General features: G+C 42.5%; 1 protein-coding gene across 1 annotated transcript in view; it reads left to right on the forward strand.

Moving 5' to 3' along the window:
- Nucleotides 1–813: 813 nt before the first annotated feature.
- MED12L (mediator complex subunit 12L) overlaps nucleotides 814–21,304 on the forward strand; it is a 208,277-nt gene continuing 187,786 nt past the window's right edge. Inside the window, exons 1-5 of the mRNA XM_066622573.1 lie at nucleotides 814–912; nucleotides 9,999–10,103; nucleotides 10,803–10,994; nucleotides 11,775–11,934; nucleotides 20,758–20,927. Of these exons, the coding sequence (XP_066478670.1) occupies nucleotides 814–912; nucleotides 9,999–10,103; nucleotides 10,803–10,994; nucleotides 11,775–11,934; nucleotides 20,758–20,927 (726 nt within the window). The remainder of the gene's footprint in view (nucleotides 913–9,998; nucleotides 10,104–10,802; nucleotides 10,995–11,774; nucleotides 11,935–20,757; nucleotides 20,928–21,304) is intronic.

Below are 21,304 nucleotides of genomic sequence, written 5' to 3' on the forward strand. Positions count from 1 at the left end.
TAACATTTCAGTGCATGTTTATATAGGATGTGGGGATCCTAGGCCACACATTTGGTGATGAAGGGCATACCCTTGGGGAGTTACTTCTGATCACATGATGGTGAGTGTGGGGGAACATGAAAGCATTTTGTTGTGCAAGGATGCATTAAAATCCTCTATGGTGTGTGTGTGTGTTTAAAAATGGAGAGAGACCTCCCTAACAGGAAAAAAAAGAATCCTCCAGTGAAACTGCCCTGAGCTGAGAGACTGAGGGCCCAATCCTATCCAATTTTCCAGCCCCAGGGTGAGGGAACAAATGTTCCCATACTTTAAGGGAGACTCTGTGACTGCTGCCCCACCACAAGATGCAGTGCATGCCCCATTGGCACAGCTGCACAGGCACTGGAAAACTGGATAGGATCGGGCACTGAGGCTGCAGTCCTAACTACACTTGCCTAAGAGTAAGCCCCATTGAACAAAACAGGGCTTACTTCTGAGTAGACCTGGTTAGGCTTGTGCCTTGAAGCTTGCAGTGCAGGAATAGCATGATGTTCTCAGGGGCTGGGCTGGGCTGTCCTCCCTGGGCACTCACTGAGAAGAGCCTCTCCTCTTGCCTGGATCTGCCCCCTCCCCAGCCTTTGGAGGGTGGCCTGAGCCCCTGTGGGTGGGTTCCATTTGCGCAGCATCCCAGCCCCCCCCCCCCCGTCTTCCCTGTAGGAAAAGAGCCAGACCCAGAGGGGGAGCCTGCCTGCCAGCCAGCCGAGTGCTGCTCCCTGGTGCTCAGAGGCTGCTCCATCTCCAACTCATTCATTTCGCCGGCTACCATGAGAGATCATGGCCGCCTTCGGGCTCCTCAGCTATGAGCAGAGACCTCTCAAGCGCTCCCGTTTGGGGCCGCCCGACGTGTACCCGCAGGACCCCAAGCAGAAGGAGGTGAGGCGCAGCGCGGGCGCGTCCCTGGCGCGCACCTGGCCGGCAGGGGGGCAGAAGTTTGCCCGGCAGCCACCTGGAAGGGGGGAGGGGAGGCCTGCCTGCTTAGGTGGGCTGAGGGCGGCGGAGGCGCCTGGCAGAGCCGGGGCTGGGTCAGCGGCTGCAGCGCCAGGGCTGCCCACAGAAGGTCGCGCCGTCTGTCTGGGCCTGGCGCGCTCCAGGCTGCTGCTGCTGCTGCTGGCGGCTCTGCGCCCCCTCGCCCTTCTTCCCTCAGGGTCTCCCCAGTGCCCCCCCCCAAACTTTTGACGGAGGTGGGCTTGCAGCGGGGAAGGGCGCCTCTCCTCGCGCTGCCTCTCCCACCCCCTGGTCTAGGCACCCAAGCGGGGCAGCCAGGGATGCAGGAGGAGGCGCGAGGCTGGCGCTGGGAGACCTGTGCGAAGGAAGCAGGCGAGGAGGACACCCCTCCCCCACGGGTGGAAGCGGATTTCTCGGCACCTCTTCCCTCCCCCCCTTGCCCCACTCGCTGCTGGGGGTCACACACTTGTTAAGACAGGAGGGAAGGGGAGGACCAGTTCCCACCAGCACTGATGGAAGGCCTGCCTGCCTGCTGGCAACTTGTCGCGCCAAATGGACTAGTGACTTGAAAGCTGGTCAAGAAAATGAGCATCTGCCAGCACTTGAGGGCCCAATCCTGTCCAACTTTTCAGCACGGGTGCAGCCCCAGGGTAAGGGAGGAGGCTTCTGTGACTGCCTCCCCACCCCAGGATGCATTGGCATGGCCCCACCGGCAATGGAAAATTGGATAGGATTGAGCTCTAAGAACATAAGAAGAGCCCCACTGGATCAGGCCAAAGGCCATCTAATCCAGCTTCCTGTATCTCAGAGTGGTCCACCAAATGCTTCAGGGCACGCACAAGACAGCAAGACACAACCTGCATCCTGGTGCTGTCCCCTGCACCTGACATTCTGTGGCAGCCCACTTCTAAAATCAGGAGGCTGCACGTACCCATCACGGCTTGTAACCTCTGATGGACTTTTCCTCCAGAAAGTTGTCTAATCCCCTCCTAAAGGCATCTAGGCGAGATGCTATCATAACTTCTTGTGTCAAGGAGTTCCACAGACGAATTACATGCTGGGTAAAGAAATATTTTCTTTTGGCTGTCCAAACTCTCCCAACACTTAATTTTAGTAGAAGTCTTCTGGTTCTGGTGTTATGTGAGAGGGAAAAGAGTGTCTCTCTATCCATTTCTTTTGGACAAATCAAATCAGGTGGTATCAAAGCACCTGCTTCTGGTATTGGTTCCACCAACTAGTGGTGCTGAGTAGCAACCGTGACATTATCTAGGTATGTTACTCTGCAATTAAAGGGGAGATGGGGGGTGGTGGTGATAGCTTATTATAATGTTTGCCTACAATTTGTCAAGGGATTTGTTTCCCTAACTCACCTGCTACCTGTCTGTAACTAATCCCTTTTCTCCAAAGGTTATCATCGCATGCTACTTACAGTGTAAACTGTTTCTTAAGGGCCACTTCCCACGTATTGTGGCTTTTGTGTGTGTGCCAGCTGTCCCAGGCTGTCATGTTTTCAAACTGCTTGCCACATGGGAAGGCCCAATCCCAGACACAGCCTCCACTGTAGCACCTGATAGAAGTGGGTAGTGCTTGGGTGGAATCTCTCCGAGGAGCTGGACCAATTCATGTGAGGAGAGTAATGCGCAAATGTTATGGCTCCCATGGAGCCACCATTATACGGAACTGCATCTAGCAGTTTCCCATGTGGGGCCTTTAAGAATAGGCCCCCAGATAGTTGTCTTTCTGTTTTTACTGTGGCCTTGTTCAAATTGTTATTGGGTTTTGCAGATAATTTGTGCATTGGAAAGGAAAGCTTACTAAACGTTAACAATGAATAGTTCCTTCTCCTAGTAATGCTTTTGATCAGATAAAAGTTTTCAGTGCATTTGTTTATGGCATCTACTGTAATAAGTATAAACTTGTTGAGTGTTGATTCTTGTTGGTAACTAACATATTAGATCAGTAGGAATTATGAGGAAAATTTGGATGTTTTTTTTTCTTAAGATCAACTAATATTAATTATAATGTGTGGTAGGATATTGGACCAAATTTCATCTTCGTTTCTGGAATATATTTAAGCAGGTTGGGAAGATTCTTTTTTATGCATTGCATAATCAGATATTCATTTCAGAAAGTTTCTATTATTAAAAGAAACCATATGGAAAGCTAAGAAAGGAACAGTTGAGCATATTTTCCAGATTTTAATAACTTAAACTATCTCACTTTATTTGGAAGTATTGCTAATCATTATACTGTTCACTTTACAGAATAGATGACTACTGTACATTTGTATGATAATAAATCATAAGCAGATCAGTCTGTTGTGCTGCTGTTTTATTGGCATGTTATGAACACCCTGAGAGTCACTATGCTGGTATAGCAGTACATAGGCTTAAGCATAAAGACATTGCCATCAGTGTGAGGATGCAACTGGTGTTAAAATGCAGACATCAAATCTCAGGTCTACATTTGGTGCTCTTGTACTGCTACTTTCACCATCCAGGCTCTGGCACCCTATCCCTTGTTTTGATTATCAAAATTTGATTGTTCTTGTAATGATACCTTTTCTTGGGATCCCTCTCTACTGATGTTTCAAAACTAATTGTGATTTCCTGTAGTTGTGTTCCTTCAATTTTTGCTTCCTGTAGGTCAGCGATTTTCAACCTTTTCCATCTCATGGCACACTGACAAGGCACTAAAATTGTCAAGGCGCACCATCAGTTTTTTGGCAATTGACAAGGCACATCATGCTGCCAGTGGGTGGCTAACACTCCCCAATGGCTATTCTAATAAATTACCTTCCCCCAAACTCCTGCAGCACCCCTACAGACCATTTGCGGCACACAGGCTGCCACAGAAGACTGGTTGAAAATTGCTGCTATAGATTGAAGATAACATTTTCAGAGTGACCAACTTCTGCTGATATATCTAGCTGTATGCAAGATTTCAAATGTTTTTGTTCATATTGAGAAAACTGCTTGGACACTCCAGTTACAAAATTTTTTCCTTAATTGTAGGACTTGTCACGGGTGTCGAGTTCTCAGGCAAACCTTACTGAACTAGTTTTAATTGTTTCATTGGCTTTGGTGACTTTCTGGGATAAGACCCTGTGAATTTCCAGAGCTGTATTGCAGTTTGCCGTGCAGATCATTGTCATGTTGTTGTGACTGAGAGTCTGTGTCTCCTGTCCAGCTAAAAGGACCATTGTGTGAGGGTGTTCAGACTTCCAGAGCAATGGTGATATTGTGCACAGTAATTGTATAAAATGTCCTAGCTAGAGGTGGGATTGTTTGTCATGGGGAAGTAGTTCTATGTGGTGAGTGTGACAAGTGACTAGACACTTCAGATTTGAATTCTCATGGCTAAGAAAGAGATCTTGGAGTGTGCATGCAAATACAGTTCAATGCAAATACTAACTTAGTTTGCAGCCCTTGTGAAAAAAAGGCAGATTCCACACTAAGGGTGGTTAGGAAAGGAATTGAAAGTAAAATTGACAGTATTGTAATGTTCTTGTGCAAATCTATGGTATGACTGCGTTTGGAATGCTGTGTAATGCTGTATACTTTTCTGGTTGTCCCATCTCATAAAGGATATCATAGAGTTGAATACGGGGCAAGTAAACTTATCGGAGCATCTTCCCTGCAAGAAAAGGCTAAAGCACTTGGGGTCTTATGCAGAATAGAAGATGACTAGGGGAGAGCCTGATTAAGGTTTATAAAATTATGCATGGTTTGAGAAAAGAGCAGTTTTTTCCCTCTTTCATAATTCTAGTACACCACACTAGCACTTCTGCATCAATCACCGTACAGGGGATTAACGGTGGATTGAACTGCCTTCAGTAAAAGTTAATTTGCGTGTAAGTCTGGGCATGTCTGAATGAACAGCAGATTTGAAATCCAAATGCAACACATACAAACAACACAAACAAACAAATAGTCCAGACCAGCAAATTGAAAACTCTTAACTCTTGCACTTTCCCATACAAATAATGGCTTTGGATACAGACAATGACTGCACTGTGGTCAAATGGGATGCCAGCTCTAATATACAGAACAAGCATGTCTATTCCCCCCCCCCCATCATAGTCATGCTTGATCAAATGAAAACAAATTAATATACACTTTCTTCTGATTGTTGTATGCAGCACCACTTGTTCTGGGATGGGGTATATTTTTAGTTAGGACTATAATTTTCAAAGATGCATTCATCTGAACAGTAGCAACCAGAATGAGAACAGTAAACTTCTTAACTATCTTTGTTCTTGTTCAAAACATGCAGCCGAGATCTATTAATATGCAGAAATAGCAGCTCTCAGTTATTATTTTGTAATGATTTGAATATTTAATGGTTTGAACTGTGATTTAAGAGGACGTCAAGTTGAATCAAAGACTGGACAGAAACTGTATTTTCTTTCTGAACCAGAATTGTATGTGAGCTATTTCTTGAGCATGTTTGCTGAATCTGAACAGGAATGATACCTGAGCAAATTGGGTTGCAGATTCAGAATTAGCTTATATAAATTATATACTGTATATAATTTTCTCTGACTGGCATTGACTTTAAAGTTTGTGTTGACAGACCTGTTCGGTCTCTGACCTGTATTGGAGATGTCAGAGACCGAACCTGCACACGAACCTTGTACATGCAAAGCATGAACTCTATTACTGGGCTACAACTTCTTTCTACTAGTAGTGGTACATTCACTGGTACAATTCACATTTATCATGAGCCCATATTTTATAAAATAGGAAGCTCATAAAAAAGATGGTGCTTTCCCCTCCTTTTTTTACTCTTTACCTATCTTGGGTTTATCAAGGGTTGGAAAGTATCAGGCAGGATAGACACTGATTGCTTTAAGGCTGCTATTCCCAGTAGTAGGCTATGAAGGTGGGTGATGGAGAGTGCAACACTCACATGGTGCCATCTCTCCTCTGTGTTGAAGTGTTCAGACAGTTTTTGGAGTGGGCATCTTTCTAACTAGAAGATGTTTCCAACCTTTGATCTGAAGCTGGCATATCTGATTGACCAAGAGACTGAGCTGTGAATCTTGACTTACCCAGTTTGAATTTCATCATGGCTGTGAACTTAGTGCCTTAAAGCTTAGATCAAATCACTCCCTCTCATTCTCAGCTTGCCAGCTGCAGTGCGGAGATAATACTTTATTTTATGAGGGTTGTTTCAGAGCTGGACCAAGTCTTCTCCCTGCCTGAGGTGGAATGTCCCCTATTACTTGGTCATAAGCTAGCCTCCTAGTCCCTGGATTCGGAAAGGAAGAGGAGGGTGGAGTGGAAGAAACCTGAAGCTAGCGGTGGGCAAGAGCAGTGCTCTCTCTGTTTCTTGTTTCCTCTTCCACTTTGTCCCCCTCTTCCTTTTCTAATTCAGGGAGTGGGAAGCAAAGGGGTGGGCAGAAGTGGGTGCCCTCCTTGTAGTTTGCTGCCTGAGGCAACTACCTCAGTTGGCCTCATGAATGAGTCACCTTTGGGTTGTTGGATGGAGCATTTCATAATACACATGTAGCACTTCGCACACTCTCATGTTTATAAATTCAAAGCATTTCTTTATTTAAGACTAGGAGTTTTAAAAGTTCTCTTGTAGATAGGCTATATATGTGGTGATTGGATCTGCAGGATCCCGGACAGAGTGGAATGCATCAGCTTCCAGGGGTGTAAATAATGGCGGAGGGGGAGTCGGGCAGCCTGAGAATCTATAGTGTGTGAGCAAGCAAGGGAATGGATTTTAATGTAAGTGTTACTGGTCTTAGCATATTAAATTTCTCGCTACTATGTAATAATGAACGACTTAGTCTTAAGAATAGGTTATGCCTGCAACATTAATCAAGTTCTCACACTTTCACATCAGCATTATGATGTGCTTTAAATGTCCCCCACTTACCAAACGCAACTTCACTTAACAGCTGGAACTGAATCGGCTCGTTACACGGTTGGCATACTACATGGCTATGTTAATCATAGCGGTTGTATGCTCAAACTAGTCAAAATAACATTCTAGCAGCTGAAACCTCTTCTAAGAGTTAACCGTGCTACATTGTGGATAGTGATAAGTACAACACTAATTTCAAGAAATTGGGATTTTAGCTGAGCAGGCTGATGTTGTGAAGCATGAGCTCATTCTCTGCAGAAAACATGCTCAGTATAGAGCTACTCCTTGGGTATTAGAGTTCTTCTGCTCTGTTATCTCCTATCTGATGCAGTAAATCAGTAATAAGTGAATATCCACAATTATAAAAGAACCAGTTAGTGAGCTGGCTAGGGTCCTTAATTATCAGTGACGTGCAGTCATGGTAGGCAGAGCCTCACTTAACCCAGCAAGTAAAAAACAAAGTAAAGGACCCCCAAAGTTTTTTAAAATGTGCATTTTGCCTTTCCCAAACTGCTTCTTTCTGCTCCATCCATTTAAAGCAACACACTCACAAACACAGATAAAACAATGAGAACTGCCAATTGGCTCAATTGCTATGGTGGCTTGCAAAGGACAAAACAGGTGGGGATGCCTGTGCAGTTAAAGCCACCAGGGAAAGTTACCTCCGTTTTCTCAATAATTAAAAAGTCAGTGCTTGTGTCATCAGACTCTGGGGAGGCAGTAGTAGGACTTGCCCCCAGCAAGTTAGAATGTAATCAGGGGTATCTTCCAATTTTTTTTTTAAAGGGTGGCTGGCTAGCCAATCAAAAAATAGGATGCCTGCATCCACAAGCTCTGGGGAGGCAGGTGGAAGAGTTGCTTCTCTTTCTCTCACTCTCATTCTCAGTGTTTCAGAGGCTGTGTTCTTTTTTTTTAAGCTTCTAGTGTGCTAGAAGTGCTAGAGAGCTTTTTTTAAAGAGTCTAGTTTGCTAGCTAGAATTTTGAAAAGTGAGCTTGGAGCTAGAAAAGATTGCCGCCTCTATTTTTTAAAAGAAAAATAGTTCTTAAATTATATAATAATGTATATGTTCTATACATGTATATTCATAGCCACATGTCTGAATATGAAAATTACAAACTCCCAAAGTATTCTTAAACTTGACTAGGCTGTGTTTAGCTTTCATAATGTCAACTGGGGAAAACTCAATGACCCTGCAGGAGGTCTGTGAAATCCAGTGCACCTGGAGTGCATCACTGTGGAAGTGACAACACTGTTCAGTCACTCTGTGTTTGTTTAGTAGGAGATACCTTGGAAGTCAAGTGAAGCCAAATGATAGCATGCTCAGCCTTTATGCTTCACTTAACTGAATCTTGATGTAATTCCTTGCTGACAGTTGATTTCTCTTTTCATTGTAAGGTGTTTGTTTGCTTTTAGCATTTAAGGACCCAATCCTAGCCAACTTTCCAATGCCAGTGCAGCCAAATGTTCCCTTACTGCCCACTCACTGCAGGATGCAATGCAGTGCATGCCCCATTAACACAGCTGATCTGCGTTGTAAGTTGAATAGAATTGGACTCCCAAGTCATGCTGTGTGTGTGTATGTGTGGGGTGGGGGAGCTTACTACTTTGTTTAGTGGAGGAAAGATAACTCATTTTTTCAAATGTTGAACATTCATTGTGTAAGAGAAACATCTTAATATTCCAAGGATGCCTGTTAAGTTGACCACGTGTGACAAATCCTTTTTGTATATAGTTCTGGTTCTTGCAGTTAGATTCCATACCCAGCTGTACAGTTAGCAGTGCAAGGACTTTTTCAGAGAGAGGGTTGAGATTAAGGTGGGGTTGTCCTGTTCCTTATGAAATTTTCTGAGGCAAGTTGAAACATTTCTCTTGATCCCATGCACCTGCAAATGTTGTTGTAAGAGATTTTAGGGTTGCATAAAGAAAAAAAAAACTGCAGGTCAGTGTGCCTCTGCCTTTCTTAGCAGAGATGAGATGACACTTAGCTTCTTGTGGCATAAACTGCTCCTTGCACAATACCTCCTAGACTCGATGACTGTATACCAGCAATAAATTATCCAGAGGGTAGCTAGTCTGGTACCTAGGGTAAGATGCTTTCTAAATGTTGCTGCTGCTGCTGAGTGGAGTGCTGTTAGGGCCTTATTAGGTACATGGTACATAGGAGGGACCATGTCTAGATTGATTCTAAGTAGAGCTGTTTCTGATTACACACGCACACGCACACGCGCGCACACGCGCGCACACGCGCGCACACACGAGACAGACCCGCAACTTGAATCTCCCTTTAATTTAGGAAGCACTATTTAAGAGTCCATATCATCCTCAAAGTTGTATCAGTACCTAGATTCTCTAGTATGTCTTGTATAATTGTCGGAGATTGATGGTAGTTTTTTCAAAGTTGTTTTTGTTTAAAAATACAAGGTGGTGCCTCGGCATCTGTGGGGGTTCCGTTCCGGGAACCCCATGGATGTAGAAACCCATGGTTGCAGAAATCCACTGGTCAGGGCCACCCAGACCGCATGACGTGTCTGGAGCTGTGTTCCAGTCATGTCTGGAGGGTGTTTTGAGGCCTGCAGAGGATGTGTGTGACCTCTGCAAGCCTCGGAAAGGCTTCCAATAGCATCCGGGTCCTTGGCTGTGGGTTTGGGACCCGTGGTGGGTTTAATGCGTGGGTCCTGAATCCACAGATAAAGTGGGCCCAACTGTATGTATTTAGACTATCTCTGATAAGCAACTTCTTACAAATAAGATGGGAGCACCATTTTGTTACATTATGTTCCAAAATAAATTCCACTGTCAGCTTGCTGAGGACTCTCAGGCAAAGTCTGATGGTGCCTTGGGTGATTCCTCAGTATTGGTAGCAGTGGTTTCAGGGGTTGGGCTGGACAGATGTGTCCCCTGATTGCTGTGTGTACTTGGCCAGTGCCTGACCCAGTCAATCCCTGAAATCACCTCTGCCCAAAATAAATAAACTTGGAATGCAATGATACATAGGGAAAGCATTATTATTTTAGCATGACACTGTGTAGCGTACACAGTACACTGTGTGTTTTAGTTCCTTTGAAGAGATTTGGAGCAACATAATTAAAACTTCAGACTGCAGCCAAAGTAACTTAACAAAATCCTCTCTTTGTAGGATGAACTTACTGCTGTGAATGTAAAGCAGGGTTTCAGTAATCAGCCAGCCTTCTCTGGAGATGAACATGGGTCTGCTAGAAATATTGTCATTAACCCTTCAAAGGTAAGCACTGAGTTGACATATGCTGCAAGCGCACTTAATTTTAGAGATGCTGCTTTCATATGATATGCTTCACAATGTTTACTTTGAGTTTGGTAGATGTTGGTGTCAAGTTAGAAGTTGTGTGTACACTTCAAAACTTACAAATTCTAATGTAAATACGTGACAATTCAGTCTATTTATTTTGGGTAGCTAATACTGTAATAGCTGTTGATTTGAAGATCCACAAGTATGGAACTTCATTTCATTGCTTAGTGTGCTCTGAATAATTGTATGATTCTGATTCAGGAGAGGATTTAAGTATATCATGTAAGGCATTTGAGTGAAGCTAGTTGTCATGTGTTTTGAAGTTGCTTTAAATCTTTTCCTGGATGTGAGCCTAAACTGGAAATATCAGTCCCACAGGAAAACTTGAATGCTGTCCTGTGCATCTAATATGGTACCATGTGTATATTTTTCCTTGCTTAACTTGACAGGCATTTTATACGTTAATTAATTCACTCCTTTTATAGACCCAGAAATCCTATATCTAAAAGATAATAGGGGACTACTTTAGCTCTTTGCCTCAGGACATCTCTGAGTACCACACCAGCATATGATCTTATTTAAACTGATAACTTAAACTGCATTGATGACTAGATTTCTTCAAATGAGGTATACAGTGGATGCTTATTGTGTCTTTCCATTTTTTCCCCCTATCAGATTGGCGCTTATTTTAGCAGCATATTAGCAGAGAAGTTAAAACTTAATACCTTCCAGGACACAGGAAAGAAGAAACCACAAGTAAATGCCAAAGACAATTACTGGCTAGTTACTGCTCGTTCTCAGAGTGCAATTCACAATTGGTTTGCAGATTTGGCAGGAAATAAACCACTAACTATTCTAGCAAAAAAGGTACAAACCAATATTTTGAAGATTGGGGAGGGGGTGGATGCTGCATTCAGTGGTTTTGGAGTTTGTGGCCATTTGCAATAATGCGGCCCATATTGCAATTTTGTGTACAATCTACAAAAAAAAATCCCCAACCCAAACCGAAAATAAAATCCAGCAACAAAATAATTAGGAGAAGTGAACTGCTTCTGACAGTGAAATGCATGTGGTATGCTGTATCAACAGAGCATTTCTCAACACTGCAGCGAATGAAAAACACTTGCATGTACCAGAAGCAACTTGAGTGTGTTGGAGCACCAAGAAAACTTTGCATCAAAAAGAGGATAATATATTGGATTATGTGAGGTTCATATCCAATTACTGTGTTAAAGTGGTGCCTTGTATACACCAGGAATTGGTGTGGGTTTTTTTTGAGAATTTTTCCTGTGAACCCTCCCATTGGTGTTTAAATGCTAACTACTGTGTTCATCCCTTTTTGCACACTTATTTAACATCATCAAGCCCTTGATGTCCTGCTAGGTCCTCTTCTTCTTAGCACTTATTAAAAAACGTTTAAGAGGTCAGGCCTCACTTTGACATGGTGAGACCCCCACATCCATGTCTCTGATATGCTCTTTAAGTTGCAAGTAGGGAACAATAGTATTCAAATTTTATGAAGAGGCAAGGCAATCTTATAATAGGCAGTATGGTAAAACCCCATTATAATGTGACAAGTGGGGTCAAAGAAAGTTGTGTTAATTTATGTTTTTTTATGTGTTAATTCCTTTTTCTTCTTCAACCTAGGTTCCTATTCTTAGTAAAAAGGAAGATGTGTTTGCTTATTTAGCAAAGTATTCTGTGCCATTGTTGCGAGCAGCATGGCTGATCAAGATGACATGTGCCTACTTTTCTGCTATTTCTGAAGCTAAAATCAAGAAGCGCCAGGCTGCTGATCCAAATCTTGGTAAAAATATTGGAAATATTTTGGTAGTTTTGTATTGTAGTATTTTTCGCTCGTATAACTTACAAAGCAGAAAGGAGAAACACGTCTTTGCTGTTCAAAAAAAACTTCCCATGGCATCAAAAAAATCCAAATCCTCCACAAATTTTCTTTTCAATTTGTTGGTCTGCCAAAAAGGTTTTAATCTTTTGCAGCACCAAAGCTTTAAAAACAGCATGACCCAAGGAAACCCATTTTAAATGCCCACCATATCTGGAAAGGTGTGTTAATTTGCTTCCTATCTTACAAAGTCACAGCCTAAAGAGTGGTCTGTACTTGCACTATGCAGAATTTAGACAAGAGTCTGTTGCCTTAAGCATAGTATATTTTCTCTTTTTAACAGATAATTTTACATTGATTATTTTGTAGGAAACTGAATTGTTGGCAACAACTCCAACTGTCAATGTTTGTGAAGGCCTCAATCATCAGTTATGCTCTAGTACCGTGGTTGTACAAATTTAGATGCACGTAAGGAAAAAGATACCTTGAAAGTAGCCTTAATTATCTTTCTCTTGAGAGCTAGCCTTCACTAAGGAATAATACAACTGAAACTGAAGGAACCTATCTTATTCTTCTGTACTCCCATGATGGCTTTTGTTACTCCTCTGATGTGTTTCCCTTTTCTATCTTCTTTTTATGCTTCCTTGATAAGGAAACTGAATACTGTGGTGGCTAGTGCTTCAGATATTCTCTCCCCCTCCTTTGCTATCCAAAATCTTAATCCTAGAAAAGATGGAGATTGTAACATCTTTGAAAAGGGGGACAGATAGTTGCGACTTTTTGTTTTATATTTTGATAACTTTTGATAGAAAAGTTAATCATTCAGGCTAGAAATAAGCCTCTATGAACATTACACATATATATTATTGCATCTAATCACTGTCTGTACAAATGAATATATTAACTGATTGCTCACAATCGATGATGCAGAGAGACCTTAATATAGGTTTTCAATTTGCTTTTGTTTCTGCGGGATCGATTTGCTGAAGGATGAAAATGTTTGTTTTTATAAATAACTGTGTCTACTGCCTCTCTTTAAAAATATTCAAAGAACTGCTGGAACACATGCAAAGTTAACACTTCCTGTTGACCTTGTTCAAGTTTTTTCAAGTGTTCCCAGTAGCCAGAATACTTAAAAAAAAAAAAAACCTCAAAGGAGGCCAACAGGAAATGCTAACTTTGCTTCCCATTGACCTCCTTCAAGTTTTTTTTTCCCCAAGCATTTTGGCTGCTGGGAGGCTCTATAACCCTGTACGCTTATAGCACTCTGATTAAGCGAAAAGAATTTTGCCCCGGTAAACTTTAAAAAAGCATTAATGGGCAGAGGGGGCCCTCCTATATCCCTGGATAAATGGAACAGCGGATATGGGATCCCCAGAGTGTTTGTATATCAGTACTGATATATTTGTTATCTGAAATAAGTGGCAGTTTTGGTATCCTTTATCATTTGTGTAGGTACCCATAACTGTGGATCCTGTATTTGCAATTTCATTTATCTGTGGAATGGGTCCAGGCCTCCCTCTCTGGAGGGTCTGTCAGGCTCAGATTGACTCGGAGAGTCAAAAAAAGTGACTTGGTTTTCAAAAAAAATGGGTGGACGCACAACCTCTGCCAAGCTCAGAAGACCCTCCGCTCTGCTTCCCTTGCCTTTGGGGGGTTCCCTCATATCCATGGTTTCGTTTAACTACTGGGGGGTTCCAGAAAGGAACCCCCACGGATACAGGGGCATGCCTATACAGTACATGGAATAATGAAAGCATGTTATAAGCATAGCATTTGAAACTTTATGGTTCTGTGCTTCAAATAAACAAAAACAATTCATTCTGTCAGCTTTGAGTCTCTGTTGCACTGAGGTAGTGGCAATAAATTGCATTGAGAAAAAAGCCTATCTGGTGTGAAATAAAATGAAGTGTGAAATGGTATGTTTGCTTTCACTATTGAAAGAAAAATAGAGTGAATGCTTTGAAGCACCTGTAGTGGCCCAGGTTAACATTTCCACTTCATAGCATGTTAAGATAAGAATGAAATCCTGGTTTGTTTTTTTTACTGATCTCTGACAGAAATACTTAGTGATGACTGAGGAGAATAGAGTTTATATCAATATGCAATGGATCATTAATATACGTAGAGTCGTAGACCATAAATAGAGGTGCCTTTTGTTAAAAATGCAAAAAAGCACAGAACACCACCTTTTTGGTGTTAAAATATCTGAATAAAACCACAAAACACTGCATTTTGGTGTTTAGAATATTTTCCATGAATTAAAATAGGTTGCTTTTCCAGTTAGAAATAATACTGTGGCTGCATCTGTTGACACTATGCTGTATCAACCTGTTATCACCTACCTAGTACACTATTAAAGTGTTTTGAAATTAATAAAAATGAGAACTTGGAATAAAAACACAACACCACAAGTTGCTATTTTAATCAAGAAATTTTGGAAACTTGACAATTTTATGGCTTACAGCATATCGGCTATTGGTCTGTGTAATGTTATGGCCTATGCAATGTTGTGGGATGTGGTGTCTGTCATGTTAGGTGCTATATTCTGGCCTATGTTATTTTATGGCACATTATAGTACGGCTCATGGCCTGTGTTACAGTCTATAATGTTGAGGTCTAGGGCCTGTGACCTCTGGCATGTTATGGTCTATAGGTTGTTATGGCCTATATAGCAATTTTTCCCAAACGTTTTTTGACTGCAACCCTAAAAACCGTTTTCCTCTCATTCCAGAAATCCATGGAGTTTGTACTGTGACTCCAAATACTGTTTGCCTTTCAATCTGGAGATGTAGGGATACATTTTAATAAGAATAAAAATTCTTTCAAAATCATAATAATCACTAGTCCTATTGGGTACCTGTATGACTTCAAAAGATGTTAATAGTTTGGTTTTACTTTACATATGGATATCTAGAAACATAAAACCTCAATCAGTATTGATAATGGTGATAGTTAATAACACAGGCCTACAAAATTGAGGGTCAGAAAATTTTTTCCCAAACTTTATGGTGGTTTGAAATGAATTTGGGGTGCCGATTCAAAAAATGGCATCCATTTTGCCCTATCACGTCTAGTTTTGGAGATATAGTATAGCCTCATTAGTGAATGGTTCAAGCAGCTTCCTCATGAGGAAGCCTACACCATGGCTTCTTCATGAGGAAGCTGCTTGAACCATTCACTAAAGAGGCTATGCCGTGTCTCCAAAACTAGACGTGATAGGGCAAAACGGATGCCATTTTTGGAATCAGCACCCCAAATATACCCAGGAATTGGTGTAACATTTAAGGAAGCAAAATGTCTGTTGGCCTGTGTAATTAACAATTTTTTTAATTGTTCAGAGATCAAGTCCCATACCCCCATCATTTGGTTCCCATACCTCCAAAGATACGCTGGTGAAGAAGTCATGGCCTATTGTCTGATATGGCCTATAGCTTTGTATGGTCTATAGTCAGATATGGCTTATGTTGTGCTTTAAAGGCTGAAGCATTTTTAAGGTTTTAAAGGTTTTTAAGGTAAATAATAATAATAATGGCCTGTGGCCCAGAAGGTATAATGACTTATGCTCTATGTTGCTGCTGTGGCCAGTAGGATGTTATGGCCTGTGACGCCCTCTTCCTGTGCTGCTGTCTTTGCCAATCCTGGAAGTAAGTGCCAATGATGTGCAACATGATCAGCACTTATTTCCAGGTTTGCGCCTGGAGGGAGGGAGCCTAAAAATCACATTAAACTGGCCAGAGAGGACGAATGGGCACAAGCAGCATCATATGTGGCCCTCAGTTTACAGAACATAGTGTCCGCTCTACAGTCCGCTGCGCTCATACTGCCAAGCAGATTGGTTGGCCCGCAGCCTGTGATACCCTGGGTGACTTGTTGCGTCGCCCAATTTTGGAACCTCTGAGTTATAGCTTATGATGTTACTGCTTTTCGTCTGTTATGATCTCTTATATTGAGGCCTGTGGACTATGGCTGATTGTACATTATAAGAACAGCCCTGTTGGATCAGGCCATAGGCCCATCTAGTCCAGCTTCCTGTATCTCACAGCAGCCCCCAAATGCCCCAGGGAGCACACCAGATAACAGGAGACCTGCATCCTGGTGCCCTCCCTTGCATCTGACGTAGCCCATTTCTAAAATCAGGAGGTTGCACATACACATCATGGCTTATAACCAGTAATGGATTTTTCCTCCAGAAACTTTTCCAATCCCCTTTTAAAGGCATCTAAGCCAGACGCCGTCAGCACATCCTGTGGCAAGGAGTTCCACAGACCAACCACACGCTGAGTAAAGAAATATTTTTTTTTGTCTGTCCTAACCCGCCCAACACTCAATTTTAGTTCATGTTCCCTGGTTCTGGTATTATGTGAGAATGTAAAGAGCATCTTTCTATCCACTTTATCCTTCCCATGAATAATTTTGTATGTCTCAATCATGTCCCCCCTCAGGCGCCTCTTTTCTAGGCTGAAGAGGCCCAAACGCCATAAGGAATGTGCCCCAACCCAGTAATCATCTTAGTTGCTGTCTTTTGCACCCTTTCCATTTCCACTATATCCTTTTTGAGATGTGGCGACCAGAACTGGATGCAATACTCCAATTGTGGCCTTACCATTGATTTATACAACAGCATTATAATATTAGCCGTTTTGTTCTCAATACCTTTTCTAATGATCCCAAGCATAGAATTGGCCTTCTTCACTGCGCCCGCACATTGGGTCGACACTTTCATCGACCTGTCCACCACCACCCCAAGATCTCTCTCCTGATCTGTCACAAGCTTAGAACCCATTAGCCTATATGTGAAGTTTTGATTTTTTGTCCCAATGTGCATGACTTTACACTTACTGACATTGAAGCGCATCTGCCATTTTGCTGCCCATTCTGCCAGTTTGAAGAAATCCTTTTAGAGCTCCTCACAATCACTTCTGGTCACCAATTGGAAAAGTTTGGTGTCATCTGCAAACTTTGCCACCTCACTGCTCATCCCTGTTTCCAGGTCATTTATGAAGAGGTTGAAGAGCACCGGTCCCAGGACAGATCCTTGGGGCACACCGCTTTTCACTTCTCTCTATTGTGAAAATTGCCCATTGACACCCACTCTCTGTTTCCTGGTCTTCAACCAGTTCCCAATCCATGAGAGGACCTGCCCTCTAATTCCCTGATTGTGGAGTTTTCTCAGTAGCCTTTGGTGAGGGACCATGTCAAACGCCTTCTGAAAGTCTAGATACATAATGTCCATGTGTTCTCCTGCATCCTCATGCCTGTTGACCTTTCCAAAGAGTTTTAAAAGGTTTGTGAGGCAAGAATTACCCTTACAGAAGCCATGCTGATTCTCTCTCAGCAAGCCTTGTTTGTCTATGTGTTTTGAGATTCTAACTTTAATGAGGCATTCCACCATCTTACCTGGTATAGATGTTAGGCTGACTGGCCTATAGTTTCCTAGGTCCCCCTACTTCCCTTTTTAAAAATTGGTGTGACATTTGCTATCCTCCAGTCCTCTGGCACTGTGGCCGTTTTGAGGGACAAGTTGCATATTTTAGTCAAGAGATCAGCAACTTCATTCTTCAATTCCTTAATAACTCTTGGGTGGATGCCATCAGGGCCCGGTGACTTATTGATCTTTAATTTATCAATGAGGTCTGAAGCATCTTCTCTTTTAACCTCTATCTGACTTAATTCTTTGGTCAGGAGGGGCTGTTCGGGCAGCAGGTATCTGGCCGAGGTCTTCTGCCGTGAAGACAGACGCAAAGAACTCATTTAATTTCTCTGCCATCTCCAAGTCTCCTTTTATCTCCCCTTTCCCTCCCTCACCATCCAGAGGGCCAACTGCTTCTCTGGCGGGTTTCCTGCTTCTAACATATTTGAAGAAGCTTTTATTATTCCCCTTAATGTTGCGGCTATGTGTTCCTGATAGTTTCTCTTGGCCTCCCGTATCACCCGTATTTCTTTTGCCACAGTTTATGTTCCTTTTTATTCTCCTCATTAGGGCAAGACTTCCATTTATGGAAGGAAGCCTCCTTGCCCTTTATGGCCTCTCTAACTTGTCTGGTTAGCCATTTGGGCACCCTCCTGGACTTAGTTGAACCCTTCTTCCTTTGCAGTATACATTTCTGCTGGGCCTCTATTACTGTTGTTTTAAGCAGCCTCCATGCACTCTGGAGAGATTGGACTCTTTTTACCTTCCCTTTCAACCTCCTTCTAACTAGTATCCTCATTTGACGGAAGTCCGCCCGTTGGAAGTCAAGGGTTTTTGTGAGAGATTTGCCTGGTATTCTTCCCCCAACGTGCATGTCGAAAGGGATCGCAGCATGATCACTGTTCCCCAGTGGCTCCGTAACATAGACATCTCTAACCAGGTCCTGCGCACCGCACAATATTAAATCCAGAGTCACCTGTCCTCTGGTGGGCTCCATGACTAGCTACTCTAAGGCACAGTCATTTAGCATATCAAGAAATCCAGTCTCCTTTTCGTGACCAGAACACAAATTGACCCAGTCAATGTGAGGATAATTGAAGTCCCCCATGATTACAACCCTGTCTCTCCTTGTCACCTCCCTGATCTGTTTCCTCATTTCAAGGTCTCCTTCCGGTTTCTGGTCTGGATTACGATAGTACGCCTCCAGTATTGCATCGCTCCTGAGGCCTGGTAATTTAACCCACAGAGATTCTACGGTGGAGTCGGACCCACCTTCAATCTCTACTTTGCTGGATTCTATCCCTTAAAGTAAACAACCACCCCAGCTCCAACATGCCCCTCCCTGTCCCTCCTGCAGAGTTTATAGCCTGGAATTGCAGTACCCCACTGATTTTCCGCATTCCACCAGGTTTCCGTTATGCCCACTATGTTATGCCCTCGTTATGATCAATGACCTGTCACAGTACATAAGAACATAAGAACAGCCCCACTGGATCAGGCCATAGGCCCATCTAGTTCAGCTTCCTGTATCTCACAGCGGCCCACCAAATGCCACAGGGAGCACACCAGATAACAAGAGACCTCATCCTGGTGCCCTCCCTTGCATCTGGCATTCTGACATAACCCATTTCTAAAATCAGGAGGTTGCGCATACACATCATGGCTTGTACCCCGTAATGGATTTTTCCTCCAGAAACTTGTCCAATCCTCTTTTAAAGGCGTCCAGGCCAGTCGCCATCACCACATCCTGTGGCAAAGAGTTCCACAGACCAACCACATGCTGAGTAAAGAAATATTTTCTTTTGTCTGTCCTAACCCTCCCAACACTCAGTTTTAGTGGATGTTCCCTGGTTCTGGTGTTATGTGAGAGTGTAAAGAGCATCTCCCTATCTACTCTGTCCATCCCCTGTATAATTTTGTATGTCTCAATCATGTCCCCCCTCAGGCGTCTCTTTATGGCATATGGCTTTTGACGCCCTTCAGGTGTCTCTTTATGGCGTCTCAGTATGGCATATGGCTTGTATTGGTCTATGTATGATCTTGTGTGGCTTGATATGTAATGACCTGTAGCTTTCTATGGTGTCTATTATGACATAGGCCTATGTATGTTGGGGCTTATGGCATATGGTCTGTGGCTTATTATGGCTTATGGTAACCTATGCCTGTGATGTTAGGCCTACTGTGATGTTAGGCCTACTGTGATGTTAGACCTATTGCTATAGCTGCAATCCTATACACACTTTCCTGGGCTCCACAGAACATAATGAGCGTTCTTAGTGACTTTGCATACGATTATGCTGTAAAACTATCTATAGGCTGTTATGGCCTATAGTGTTTTGGCCTTTGGCCTAGGTTATGTTATGACTTATGGTGTATTATATAATGTCCTATGCCTTGTGGCCTGTTATGGCCTATTATATTGATGCCTATGGCCTGTTAGGACTGATTACCTAAGATATATGGCCTGTTATGTTGCAGCCATAACAGGCCATAGGCTGTAACATAAAAGGCCAGAGGCCATAACATAGCATTGCATAGGCCATAACATAGTAGTAGACCATAATGCAACATAGGGTATAGCATAAAGGTTCTCAGGGAAATGTTGACATAAACTTCTATAGTCACTTTTTTGTACAAAACTATCTCAAAATTAAACTGGGGTTCTTCTTGCTTTGTAGGTGAATTCTTTACATGGAAGTGGTAACTGCAGGTTATAGTAGTTCCTCTTTATTCTTAGGTCATCGATTATTCTCTTCTTCCCATTCCTTAACACCATAACTATGATCCTTGGAGGCACCTGTAGATAAATATGCATTCATTAAGCAAGCCTACTAGTGTGAACACTTTGAATATGCTATAAAGCAGGGGTCGCCAAACTTTTGGGCCATAGGGCCGCATCAAATATCTGTCGTGATGTCGAGGGCTGGAAAAAAAATTTAAATATAAAATTTAAATAAATAAATTAGAGATAGAACTTAGACGAGTGAATAAATGAATGAATTGGCTCATTCATTCAACCTCTCTGGCCCTCAGAACACCCTCCAGACACAATCAGAGCACAGTTCTGGTCATGTTCAGTTGAGTGGGCCAGAGGCTTTCAGGGGATAAGAGGTTGGCCGCGGGCTGGAAAGAGGCTTGCTGTGGACCGCATCTGGCCCATGGGCCAGAGTTTGGAGACCCTTGCTATAAATAAAAGAAAAAGAGTGACAGGCTAAAACCTACTCAAACATGCACCTGCTGTTTCTTGCTTTGAAAATGTATTTTGACAACTGAGCTAATTATAAAGATAATTGTTCATGGTCTTTTTTTAAAAATTTGAGTTGAGAACAAAAATTCCTGACAATCCTTATCAAATTTTGTGTCTTGATTCATAGAATGGACTCAGATTTCAACCAGATATCTTCGAGAACAACTGGCAAAGATTGCAGATTTTTATCACATGACCTCAAACCAAGGTGGTAGCTCTTTAGCTGTGCCACCTGACGTGGAACAAGCCTTGAAGCAATGGGAATATAATGAAAAGTTGGCATTTTATATGTTCCAGGTAACATTTTTCCAACACATGAGTTAATATGAAGTTCTGCAGTATAAAGCAGTATAACATGCAGCTGTTTGCTTGTATTGTTGTGTTCAGAATTTGATGGGCTCTTCAGATTATCAAAGCCCTGCTTATTGCTTCGCAAATGATTTTGAAACGTAATGTACCTCTTGCTAATGCTTAGTGAACCAGTAGTAATTTGGCAGAAATGAGACTTGTTGATTGACTGCTACTAGAATAGCATAGGAACAGCTAGCAGTTACAAGAGTGTTTCAGTGTTTAACACAAATCTCAGTCTTAATGTGGACAACCGTTTTGATGTTACTTTCTGAAATATCCTGGAATATAGAGGCAATTACCTTGAATAAATGCTATTTAAAAAT

Source organism: Tiliqua scincoides, chromosome 3 (assembly GCF_035046505.1).
Source record: "Tiliqua scincoides isolate rTilSci1 chromosome 3, rTilSci1.hap2, whole genome shotgun sequence".
NCBI lineage: Eukaryota > Metazoa > Chordata > Lepidosauria > Squamata > Scincidae > Tiliqua > Tiliqua scincoides.